The following is a 12,821-nucleotide window of genomic DNA, read 5'->3' on the forward strand; positions in this document are numbered from 1 at the left end:
GAGAATGCCTGCTTCTTAATGCTACGTTGGTGTTAAGAGGTTTATTCCCGATTTCGGTGCAATGCCAGCATGCGTGCACCCAGGCGTGCACATACTTAGAGGGTGCAACACATGGGTACGCTGGACTCATCCCACTCGCACATCACTGCTTGCGTGCTGCGGCTGTAACCAGACTGGCGCTTCAACACCCAAGCATGTGCATACTGCCTGTAGTAGTTACATTCTCTGGTGTATGTTTTTTGGGAAGGACCTGCTGGGAAACAGCTGCAGAGAGCAGGGTGGCAGTGAACTTCCCAGAGAGGCTGGGATGCCCCACTTGATTTTTTCCCTGCTAAGTGTTAGCAGGCAGTGCTCAGAGCCAGGTGCTGCTGCCTGCCACGGGACCCGCACGCCCTCATCCCGCAAGCAGAGCATTCGGCGGGTGTCCGTCGGGGGTGTCCGTCGGGGGTGTCCAATCCCAGCTTCTGCCCCCCCTCCTGCTTGGAACCCCCCACGTTGCCCCCCCACCCCGAGAGGCCACCGTGGCCAGCACCCGGAACCAGCGGCTCTGTGACATCAGCCCGGGGCCAAGGGCACCGTGGGCAACGTGAATACGTGGGCACTACGTCGGCCGCTGCACTGGTGGTGACGAGCCCCCGGTTCTTGCAGTTGCCACGTGCTGCTGGCAGCGATGAATTTGCTCCCCCTCCTCGTCCTGCTGGCCATGTGCTGGCCTGTGCACGCCACATGGGACAGCTGTGGGTAAGTGGCCCGAGGCTCGGGGAGGGAGCTTGGGCAACCCTTATGGGGTTCACTGGAGGGTGCCCGCTTGTCCTCCGTGGCCACGCCACAGCTTCCCCAACCCCGTGTGGGAGCCTCAGTTCCCTGCCAGCAGCCAGGCTGCTGGCACAACTCGTCTGTGGGGCTCAAGCAGAAACAGGGGCGGACGGACGCACGCCCCATGGGGTTCCCTGGCCCTGCTGTCCATGCAGCGCCTTGTGGGGAGGGAAGACGGCTGACCTTCAGCCTCAACAGCAGCAAGCCGTCGAGCAGGACAGTAAGGAGTTTCTGGTTGCAGAGGGACCTGCGGGCTCCGGCCCATGGCTGCTCACTACGGCATGTCGCGCGTCGTGGGGGGCAGAGATGCCCAGCCAGGGGCCTGGCCCTGGATCGTCAGCATCCAGGATCCCTGGGTAGCAGGCACGGGCCATATCTGCGGCGGGTCCCTCATCAGCCCGCAGTGGGTCCTCACAGCAGCCCACTGCTTCATCAAGGCCAGGTAAGGAGGACCGGGGACCAGGGATATCCCCACAACACCGGCAGGTACCCTGCCTGCGCCACCACGCGCTACTCCCATCCCGTTTCCCTGCAGCACGCCCAGTGCCTGGGCACTCCCGAGCCCAGCTGAGAGACTGCTCAGGAGAAGGCTGGGCTCGTGCCACTGCTTCCTAGCAGCTGCCAGCCCGACATCCCTTGCGCCTAAGGCACGCGAGGGCAGTCGCACCCTCCGTAGCGCTGCTGCCCTCTCTCCCCTGTGAGGCGGAAGGCAGGGAACTGCTGGGCTGCTGCAGCACACGGCTCCGCTCCCCCTGACCCCTCTCTCCATCTGCCTTCCAGGCGCATCGCCATGTGGCGCGTGGTGATCGGGGCCACCCAGCTGACCCAGCTGGGCCCTGAGGTCCAAGTGCGCAATATTAAGCGGCTCCTGGTTCACGAACACTACAGTAATATCTCGCAGAGGAATGACATTGCTTTGCTGGAACTGGACCAGCCTGCCCAGTGCAGCCCCTACGTACAGCTTGCCTGTGTGCCCGACGCCTCGCTGAGAGTGTCACAGTTGACAGCCTGCTACGTCAGTGGTTGGGGCTCCACGACCGCAAGATGTGAGTTCCCAAAAAGCGCTCGCGTCCTGAGTGCAAGCTTGGCACGCTGGGGAGATGGGCTGGGGAGGAGAACTGGCAACGAGCTCCTGGGTGTTGAATTCCTTTCTGTGTCACAGCTGGAGGAGCAACGGATGTCCTGCAGGAGGCCAAGGTCCGCCTCATTGATGTCAACCTCTGTAACAGCAGCCGGTGGTACAGAGGGGCCATCCACAGCCACAACTTGTGTGCTGGCTATCCGCAGGGTGGCATCGACACCTGCCAGGTAGGGGCGTGCTACAAGTCAGCTCCCAGCACCACAGACAGCCCTGTCACAACCGCCCCAGCAGACCCCCGGCGCGGGCTTTGCCTGGCAAGTCACCCTCCCGCCCCTGGGTCCCCACTGCTGCTGGGGCTCACCTCCCCCATCTGCAGGTCCTTGCCTGTGCCCCACTTGTCCCAGAGGCCGGAGACTCTGCCCAGAAAGCCCATCCAGCGCTCTTGGCAGCCCATACGACCAGGTCCCAGCCCTGCAACACCCCTCTTCCCCACATCCAGGACCACTGTGCGGCTAGGAGAGAGCGAGCTCTACCTTACAGGCCCACGACCCCTTCCTAGGAAAGGCTCTGGAGGCTGCAGCAGCTGAGCAGAGCCGTTCTGTGCAGTGAACACAGCTCTGGCAGGTGCTGTGAGAGAGAAGGAGCCAGCCGGAGCGCCGACAGTGGCCCCCCAGTGCCACCTTAATGCTCTCTCCCCGCTGCAGGGCGACAGCGGTGGGCCTCTCGTGTGCAAAGATAACAACGCTGACTACTTCTGGCTTGTTGGAGTGACCAGCTGGGGGACAGGCTGTGCGAGAGCAAAACAGCCCGGGGTCTACACCTCCACTCAGCACTTTTACGACTGGATCCTGGTACAGATGGGACTGCGCCCAGCAGTCACGGCCACTCCAGCGCCACAGCCAGCCTTCACCTCAACCCCCGTTCAGAGGCCAACGCCAATACCAACGCAGTCGGGCAGCTTTACACCCTGCCCATTTCCACGCCAGAAGCTGGTGGAATTCTTTAATCTGCTGCAGGAGCTCCTGCAGGTCCTGAGGGGAAAAAAGGCTTGAGCAGCAGCATCAACGGGATCCAGTGCAGGCTGCAGAGTACCACGACCACTTCCTTCTGCGGCAACGCCTGCTGATCCAAAGGCCTGCTCTGTCCTGCCCTCTCTCCTCCGAGTGCACACAAGTCCTGAAGCTGACTTAGTTCTTGAAATAAAGTTGATGTTTTTCACAGCTAACCGTGCTTCAGTCCAATTCAGTCTCCTGTGCAAGGCGAGGACTTCCATGCCCGGCACCTGCAAAATGAGGCTGCAGGCAGACAGGAGGGCACAAAGGGAAAGAGTCACTCAGCGGGGCTGAAACCGTGCCCGCTCAGAGAGGAGGGTGCTCAGAGCGTGGGATGGAGAAGACTGGCACACTGAGCCTAGAAAGACGATAGGAAAAAATTATGTGATGTGCAGACAACTTCGGGGGTATGCATTAAGGCATGCAAGCTGATGATTAAGGCCTGGCGCAAGCCTTAGCTAACTGAACAGACTGTGGGAAACTGCTGAGCATGACAAGAGCAATTGCTGTCGATAGTAAACAGAGTGAGAAGCGGGCAGGAGTTAGAGTGCCATGAGGAAGAGACAGGTTCATGGGTAGTTACAGGGGACTGATGTGAGAGGTGGCCACACTTCACAGATCACTGAAGGAAGAGTTGGGGTCATTTCGGGAGAGGAATCTGGCAGGGACAGCAGTACCCAGGAAACCGCATCAGTCACGCCACGGAAGGCCAAGATGACCCAGCTAACGGCACCTGAAACACCAGCTCTGTTCACAGATGGGGCAAACCTGGGAGCAAGGGGGAACAAATAACCCGGGGAAGGTCCCTTGTTTGGGTGGAGACAAGGGCAGAGAAAGGGAGGCGTCAAGGAAGAGGAGGGGGATGTACAAGCATGGAAAACGGAGACAAGGGGGGATCAAGGAGCCAGTCACACATAAGCAAACTGCTGGGTGGTTTGCTTGTTTGACGGAGCCCTGCACCTCATCACCACGGCCCTTCCTACCTTCTTTTTGAGAGCGATTCCAAGTCCTCTTCTGTGTGGCCCCCTCTGTGCCCGGTGGGGAGGTGGCTCCAGAGGCCTGGCTGCCAGCAACGGCAGAAGGGAACACAGGCCATAGGGACCCAGCAGCTGGAAACACCGAGTGTCTGGGGGCAGCTGCTGGTGGGAGCGCTGTGGGCGCGTGCCGTTGGCTAGTGAAATAGTAAATAATTGTAAATAGTTTCTAAAGCTAAGGAGAAACAGTCATTTTCCAATTAGCAAAACTACTAACGCCTTGTGCCTTGGGAAAGGAATTTGGGAGGCAGTTAAAAGATATGAAAGCGTTTGCATAAGTAGCAAACTGTGGAAAACTAACGGCTCCAGCCTTGAAGAAGGCTAGATAAAAGACCGATAAAAGGGAGCATCTCGGCACCAAAGACCGGACGGTGGCCAGAGAAGCGTGAAGTTTGATCAAACTGCAGAAAGTGGGTGAAAGGTAAACGTGGCGAGGGGAGATCGCGACCACCGACTCAACTCAGGACCGAAAAGACTTGCCCCCCCACCTGAAAGGGGCACGCGTGCTAATTTACATAGCAAGCGAGGCTAATTTAAGTACAGCAAACCAATAGTGTATGAAATGTTAATCACCAGCCGATAAGTGTAAATTTAGGCGGGTTTATACTGATCATGTAACCCGATAAATATGCTGTAGTTTTGTATGACGGTATGCACGTTAGGTGGAACGATCCCCCGTGTATCCCGTGCTGTAATAAAGAGAATGCCTGCTTCTTAATGCTACGTTGGTGTTAAGAGGTTTATTCCCGATTTCGGTGCAATGCCAGCATGCGTGCACCCAGGCGTGCACATACTTAGAGGGTGCAACACATGGGTACGCTGGACTCATCCCACTCGCACATCACTGCTTGCGTGCTGCGGCTGTAACCAGACTGGCGCTTCAACACCCAAGCATGTGCATACTGCCTGTAGTAGTTACATTCTCTGGTGTATGTTTTTTGGGAAGGACCTGCTGGGAAACAGCTGCAGAGAGCAGGGTGGCAGTGAACTTCCCAGAGAGGCTGGGATGCCCCACTTGATTTTTTCCCTGCTAAGTGTTAGCAGGCAGTGCTCAGAGCCAGGTGCTGCTGCCTGCCACGGGACCCGCACGCCCTCATCCCGCAAGCAGAGCATTCGGCGGGTGTCCGTCGGGGGTGTCCGTCGGGGGTGTTCAATCCCAGCTTCTGCCCCCCCTCCTGCTTGGAACCCCCCACGTTGCCCCCCCACCCCGAGAGGCCACCGTGGCCAGCACCCGGAACCAGCGGCTCTGTGACATCAGCCCGGGGCCAAGGGCACCGTGGGCAACGTGAATACGTGGGCACTACGTCGGCCGCTGCACTGGTGGTGACGAGCCCCCGGTTCTTGCAGTTGCCACGTGCTGCTGGCAGCGATGAATTTGCTCCCCCTCCTCGTCCTGCTGGCCATGTGCTGGCCTGTGCACGCCACATGGGACAGCTGTGGGTAAGTGGCCCGAGGCTCGGGGAGGGAGCTTGGGCAACCCTTATGGGGTTCACTGGAGGGTGCCCGCTTGTCCTCCGTGGCCACGCCACAGCTTCCCCAACCCCGTGTGGGAGCCTCAGTTCCCTGCCAGCAGCCTGGCTGGGCATCCCCACAACTCGTCTGTGGGGCTCAAGCAGAAACAGGGGCGGACGGACGCACGCCCCATGGGGTTCCCTGGCCCTGCTGTCCATGCAGCGCCTTGTGGGGAGGGAAGACGGCTGACCTTCAGCCTCAACAGCAGCAAGCCGTCGAGCAGGACAGTAAGGAGTTTCTGGTTGCAGAGGGACCTGCGGGCTCCGGCCCATGGCTGCTCACTACGGCATGTCGCGCGTCGTGGGGGGCAGAGATGCCCAGCCAGGGGCCTGGCCCTGGATCGTCAGCATCCAGGATCCCTGGGTAGCAGGCACGGGCCATATCTGCGGCGGGTCCCTCATCAGCCCGCAGTGGGTCCTCACAGCAGCCCACTGCTTCATCAAGGCCAGGTAAGGAGGACCGGGGACCAGGGATATCCCCACAACACCGGCAGGTACCCTGCCTGCGCCACCACGCGCTACTCCCATCCCGTTTCCCTGCAGCACGCCCAGTGCCTGGGCACTCCCGAGCCCAGCTGAGAGACTGCTCAGGAGAAGGCTGGGCTCGTGCCACTGCTTCCTAGCAGCTGCCAGCCCGACATCCCTTGCGCCTAAGGCACGCGAGGGCAGTCGCACCCTCCGTAGCGCTGCTGCCCTCTCTCCCCTGTGAGGCGGAAGGCAGGGAACTGCTGGGCTGCTGCAGCACACGGCTCCGCTCCCCCTGACCCCTCTCTCCATCTGCCTTCCAGGCGCATCGCCATGTGGCGCGTGGTGATCGGGGCCACCCAGCTGACCCAGCTGGGCCCTGAGGTCCAAGTGCGCAATATTAAGCGGCTCCTGGTTCACGAACACTACAGTAATATCTCGCAGAGGAATGACATTGCTTTGCTGGAACTGGACCAGCCTGCCCAGTGCAGCCCCTACGTACAGCTTGCCTGTGTGCCCGACGCCTCGCTGAGAGTGTCACAGTTGACAGCCTGCTACGTCAGTGGTTGGGGCTCCACGACCGCAAGATGTGAGTTCCCAAAAAGCGCTCGCGTCCTGAGTGCAAGCTTGGCACGCTGGGGAGATGGGCTGGGGAGGAGAACTGGCAACGAGCTCCTGGGTGTTGAATTCCTTTCTGTGTCACAGCTGGAGGAGCAACGGATGTCCTGCAGGAGGCCAAGGTCCGCCTCATTGATGTCAACCTCTGTAACAGCAGCCGGTGGTACAGAGGGGCCATCCACAGCCACAACTTGTGTGCTGGCTATCCGCAGGGTGGCATCGACACCTGCCAGGTAGGGGCGTGCTACAAGTCAGCTCCCAGCACCACAGACAGCCCTGTCACAACCGCCCCAGCAGACCCCCGGCGCGGGCTTTGCCTGGCAAGTCACCCTCCCGCCCCTGGGTCCCCACTGCTGCTGGGGCTCACCTCCCCCATCTGCAGGTCCTTGCCTGTGCCCCACTTGTCCCAGAGGCCGGAGACTCTGCCCAGAAAGCCCATCCAGCGCTCTTGGCAGCCCATACGACCAGGTCCCAGCCCTGCAACACCCCTCTTCCCCACATCCAGGACCACTGTGCGGCTAGGAGAGAGCGAGCTCTACCTTACAGGCCCACGACCCCTTCCTAGGAAAGGCTCTGGAGGCTGCAGCAGCTGAGCAGAGCCGTTCTGTGCAGTGAACACAGCTCTGGCAGGTGCTGTGAGAGAGAAGGAGCCAGCCGGAGCGCCGACAGTGGCCCCCCAGTGCCACCTTAATGCTCTCTCCCCGCTGCAGGGCGACAGCGGTGGGCCTCTCGTGTGCAAAGATAACAACGCTGACTACTTCTGGCTTGTTGGAGTGACCAGCTGGGGGACAGGCTGTGCGAGAGCAAAACAGCCCGGGGTCTACACCTCCACTCAGCACTTTTACGACTGGATCCTGGTACAGATGGGACTGCGCCCAGCAGTCACGGCCACTCCAGCGCCACAGCCAGCCTTCACCTCAACCCCCGTTCAGAGGCCAACGCCAATACCAACGCAGTCGGGCAGCTTTACACCCTGCCCATTTCCACGCCAGAAGCTGGTGGAATTCTTTAATCTGCTGCAGGAGCTCCTGCAGGTCCTGAGGGGAAAAAAGGCTTGAGCAGCAGCATCAACGGGATCCAGTGCAGGCTGCAGAGTACCACGACCACTTCCTTCTGCGGCAACGCCTGCTGATCCAAAGGCCTGCTCTGTCCTGCCCTCTCTCCTCCGAGTGCACACAAGTCCTGAAGCTGACTTAGTTCTTGAAATAAAGTTGATGTTTTTCACAGCTAACCGTGCTTCAGTCCAATTCAGTCTCCTGTGCAAGGCGAGGACTTCCATGCCCGGCACCTGCAAAATGAGGCTGCAGGCAGACAGGAGGGCACAAAGGGAAAGAGTCACTCAGCGGGGCTGAAACCGTGCCCGCTCAGAGAGGAGGGTGCTCAGAGCGTGGGATGGAGAAGACTGGCACACTGAGCCTAGAAAGACGATAGGAAAAAATTATGTGATGTGCAGACAACTTCGGGGGTATGCATTAAGGCATGCAAGCTGATGATTAAGGCCTGGCGCAAGCCTTAGCTAACTGAACAGACTGTGGGAAACTGCTGAGCATGACAAGAGCAATTGCTGTCGATAGTAAACAGAGTGAGAAGCGGGCAGGAGTTAGAGTGCCATGAGGAAGAGACAGGTTCATGGGTAGTTACAGGGGACTGATGTGAGAGGTGGCCACACTTCACAGATCACTGAAGGAAGAGTTGGGGTCATTTCGGGAGAGGAATCTGGCAGGGACAGCAGTACCCAGGAAACCGCATCAGTCACGCCACGGAAGGCCAAGATGACCCAGCTAACGGCACCTGAAACACCAGCTCTGTTCACAGATGGGGCAAACCTGGGAGCAAGGGGGAACAAATAACCCGGGGAAGGTCCCTTGTTTGGGTGGAGACAAGGGCAGAGAAAGGGAGGCGTCAAGGAAGAGGAGGGGGATGTACAAGCATGGAAAACGGAGACAAGGGGGGATCAAGGAGCCAGTCACACATAAGCAAACTGCTGGGTGGTTTGCTTGTTTGACGGAGCCCTGCACCTCATCACCACGGCCCTTCCTACCTTCTTTTTGAGAGCGATTCCAAGTCCTCTTCTGTGTGGCCCCCTCTGTGCCCGGTGGGGAGGTGGCTCCAGAGGCCTGGCTGCCAGCAACGGCAGAAGGGAACACAGGCCATAGGGACCCAGCAGCTGGAAACACCGAGTGTCTGGGGGCAGCTGCTGGTGGGAGCGCTGTGGGCGCGTGCCGTTGGCTAGTGAACTTGAAGCTGGACTAGCTCACGAGCAAAAGGAGATACCGAGCTGGAAAGACCCCAGGTCTGTGCCAGTTACTGGGTAAGTAGCTTGACGGCCAGCCACGGATTTTAACTGAACTTAATTCCCACGCTAATGTTTAAGGGCCCCGTGAGCATGCTGTGCTTGCGGATCTCGGAGCGATGGGTGTGTACCTTTCACTGCTGAACATCCGTACCGATCAGCTGGAGAGGCAGACAAGGACTGGGTTGTGCTGTTTGTGTTAAGCGGGTGCTGGTAAAGGGACTGCTCTATCCGTGTTAATCTGTTTTGCCATTCATGCCAGTGAGGTGTGTGCGCGTGGTCTTGAATGGGATCTGGCTCTTTGGAAGACAAAGTCTCTGGTACCTGTGCATGGGAACAGCAGTCGCATCCATTGGGCTGAGATGGGAGAAACCTCCTGGGAGCGAGAGTCCTCCCGATTCAGCTCCAGCTCTTCTGCGAGAAGATGTTCTCTGGGAGGAACATGGGCTGGATATGGCGTGCGCAGAACGTGCACGCACACACGCGCACGCACGCACAGACGCACAGCACGCACAGAGCGCATGCACAAAAATGCTGTGTGCACACATACACTGCATTCACGCGCAGGGTGCATGTGCACACACACGCACACGCACACACACAGTGGAGACACATGGGGTACAAACAGAAGGTGCAATGCACACCCACAGTGTGTGCACACCCGTACTCCAAACCACACGTCTTGAACACAGAGCGCAATGCACAGTGTTCACATACACAGAGTGCATGCATAGGCATACCTGGCTGGCGTGTGCACACAGACAGTGTGTGCATGCACACACACAGTTTACACACACAGGCAGTGCATGCACACCCTACAGTATGCATGCATGTGGAATGCACCCCCACACACACCGCATGCATGCACACAGTGTGCATCCACCCATCTGCCCACATGCATGCTCACTGCATACACCCATGATGCACGCACATGTAGAATGCACCTCCCACGGGTGCACATGCAAACTCACTTGTCCATCCATGCATGCACACATGCATGTCGACATACACATACACATGTGCAGGCATACACATGTGCACACACGTGTGTGCTCGCACACACAGAGACAAACGTATTGCGCCCACACAAGTATAGCCCGGTAACACCCCACATAGAATCATAAAGATTGGAAAAGACCCTTAAGATCATCGAGTCCAACCGTTAACCTATCCAAGTCCACCACTAAACCATGTCTTCGAGCACCACGTCTGCCCTTCTTTTAAATCCCTCCAGGGATGGAGACTCAGCCCCTGCCCTGGGCAGCCTGGGCCAGGGCCTGACAGCCCTTTCCGTGAAGGAATTTTTCCTAATACCCAACCTAACCCTGCCCTGGCGCAGCTTGAGGCCGTTCCCTCTCCTCCTATCACTTGTTTACTGCGGAGAAGAGACCGACCCCCCAGCTCCAGCCTCCTTTCAGGCAGTTGCAGAGAGCGATGAGGGCTCCCCTCAGCCTCCTCTTCTCCAGGCTGAGCCCCCCCAGCTCCCCCAGCCGCTCCTCCCCAGCCTTGGGCTCCAGCCCCTGCCCCAGCCTCGCTGCCCTGCTCTGGCCACGCTCCAGCCCCTCCATGGCCGCCTTGGGGTGAGGGGCCCAGCGCTGAGCACAGCATTCGAGGGGCGGCCTCACCAGTGCCCAGCACAGGGGCACCATCACCTCCCTGCTCCTGCTGGCCACACTGTTCCTGATACAGGCCAGAATGCCATTGGCCCTCTTGGCCACCTGGGCACACTGCTGGCTCATGTTCAGCGGCTGTCGACCACCACCCCCAGGCCCTTTCCCGCCGGGCAGCTCCCAGCCGCTCCTCCCCACGCCTGCAGCGGTGCCTGGGGTTGTTGTGCCCCCAGTGCAGGACCCGGCCCTGAGCCTTGCTGACCCTCACCCAGTGCCTGGGCCCATCGACCCAGCCTGGCCAGGGCCCTCTGCAGGGCCTTCTGCCCTCCAGCAGATCGACACTTCCACCCAACTTGGTGTCACCTGCAAACTGACTGAAGGTGAATGAACTTACATGCTCATGAGCCGCTCACATGGCCACAGCTTGTCACACCCACCCCTGCCTGGCCTGCACATGTCTTTCAGCGTGTGCTCCCACAGCACTGCAGCAGTCACTTGTGCCTCTCCTTCCACGCAGCCACGTGGACGCTGTTCATCCGTGTGTCCTACCTGTGCCCACTGGGGCCTGTGCAGGTTGAGGCAGTGACGCCATGCCTTGCTCAGTTTCCTGCAGCCGAGTTACCTGCACGCAGCGCACATGGTCCCACACCTCCTGCCCTGTCCCTTGTCTGGTCTCTGAAACTCTGTCCCTACGCCGTGCCCCTCCCCAGAGCTCAGAGCCTCAGCTGTTCGCCTCTCAGTGTCCAGGCTGCCAGCCCCCAGCACCCTGATCGCTGTGGCCAGGCGCTGCACGGCAAGCACTGCCATGCTCTATGAGCAAAGTGGGCTCCGTGAATTATGCAGCAGTTTCCTGCTGCAGCACCAGCCTCCTCACTCTGCCTCTTGGCCCTGAATAATTGATATCAGTGAGCACAGCAGCAGCAGCAGCAGCCCCAGCGTCCTTCTTGTGCCAGGGGCCAGGCCGTTAGGAGGCATGGGGCTAGGCATGCAGGAAGGCCAGGGGCTATGGGGACGGTCTGAACTATGGAAGACAGGGAGCAATGGAAAGCAGAGTTCCCTGGCACATTGGACAGTGGTTGTAAAAGTGGGATGCCTCTTAAGAAATGCTGACTAGTAATAACAGGAAAATCCAGAACAAACTGATCACACAGGCTGGATGCAAACCACGGGCACATCTCCATGAGAACATCCAGGCTAGGACATTAGCCAGCCTTACCCCTGCTTTGTCTTTGGGCTGAAACTCCTCACCTCTGCCTGCTGCGTGGTTAATCCCAGACCAGTGCCACTGTGCCTGACTGTGCCTGTGCTTGTACACCACCTCTGGTCTTGCCTTACTCTTATTTTGGATAAACTGAACAAATGGAGGTCTTCAGGACATTAGACTTCAATTCCTTTCTGTGCCTGTCTGCCGAGCTTTCTCTGGTTTTCAAAAGCAGACAGGTACAATAGCAACAGGGTACAGCCTTCCTGGGGTGCAGAACCTCCCCTTTTCCTCCTCATTCTCCTTATCACTCCCTTCCACCAGAGAATTGCTGTTGCTCTTGGCACTGTCCCTTCCTCGCTCTGATTACAAGTCCTCGGTCTGCAGGATATGGGCTCCTATGTTCAGGCACAAGCAGCAGTCCTTGAGCCTGAGTGTGAAAGCCTGTCACTACTGTATGAAAACATACTTTGTTTGACAAGTGCGCAGGCTCCCATGGGACCCAGCCTGCCCCGAACAATGCCCCGCTCCCTGCCTGTCCCTGCGCGCATCTGGAGAAAAGCAGCTTTGTTTGCTCTTCCAGAAGGCGGGAAGCCAAGAGCCGGGCCAGCGGCTGGCGCCCGCCACAGGAGCGGGGCAGGGGACGTCCACCCGGGCCGCCCAGCTCGCCGCCGCACGCCGAGGCGCCCGTCGTCTCCCAGGACAGCCTGATGGCTCCCCGGCCTCAGCCCCGGCGCGGCTGGGAGCAGGCGCTGGACACACGGGCTGCGTCCGCAGCCTCCAAACCTGGGCGACGCTGAGGGCGACTCTGTCGGAAGCCCCTGTTGTTAACAAACCACCCCCGGCAGCAGCAGCCGGGGCAGGCCCGGGCCGCAGGAGGCCGCCTGCACCGGGCGCGGCGCTCCGGGAGGCGGCTGCGAGGGACCAACGCCGCCGCGGAGCCTGCGCGGCCCCTTCCAAGCGCTGCCCCGCGACGGACTACAGTTCCCGGCATGCCCCGCCGCGGGGCCGGGTCACGCGGCTGCCCGCGCGCGTCAGGCGGGCGGCGGCGGCGGCGGCGGCGCGGCGCCGTTCGGCTCCGCCGGTTGTGGAGGTGCCTGCGCTGCCCGGCCCGGCCCGGCCCGGCCCGGCCCGGCCCGG

General features: G+C 59.7%; 1 protein-coding gene across 1 annotated transcript; it reads left to right on the forward strand.

The window, feature by feature from the left end:
- The first annotated feature begins 1,079 nt into the window (after positions 1 to 1,079).
- On the forward strand, positions 1,080 to 8,492 carry LOC148054435 (acrosin-like). Its single transcript, XM_087763995.1, has 8 exons — positions 1,080 to 1,258; positions 1,597 to 1,862; positions 1,979 to 2,124; positions 2,602 to 2,611; positions 5,728 to 5,944; positions 6,283 to 6,548; positions 6,665 to 6,810; positions 7,288 to 8,492. Exons 1-8 carry the CDS (start codon positions 1,080 to 1,082, stop codon positions 7,633 to 7,635), a joined length of 1,578 nt encoding a protein of 525 aa, XP_087620121.1. The 3' UTR covers positions 7,636 to 8,492.
- The last annotated feature ends 4,329 nt before the right edge of the window (positions 8,493 to 12,821 follow it).

Source organism: Nipponia nippon, unplaced genomic scaffold (assembly GCF_047370975.1).
Source record: "Nipponia nippon isolate SJK-2023a ecotype South Korea unplaced genomic scaffold, ASM4737097v1 scaffold_3, whole genome shotgun sequence".
Lineage (NCBI taxonomy): Eukaryota > Metazoa > Chordata > Aves > Pelecaniformes > Threskiornithidae > Nipponia > Nipponia nippon.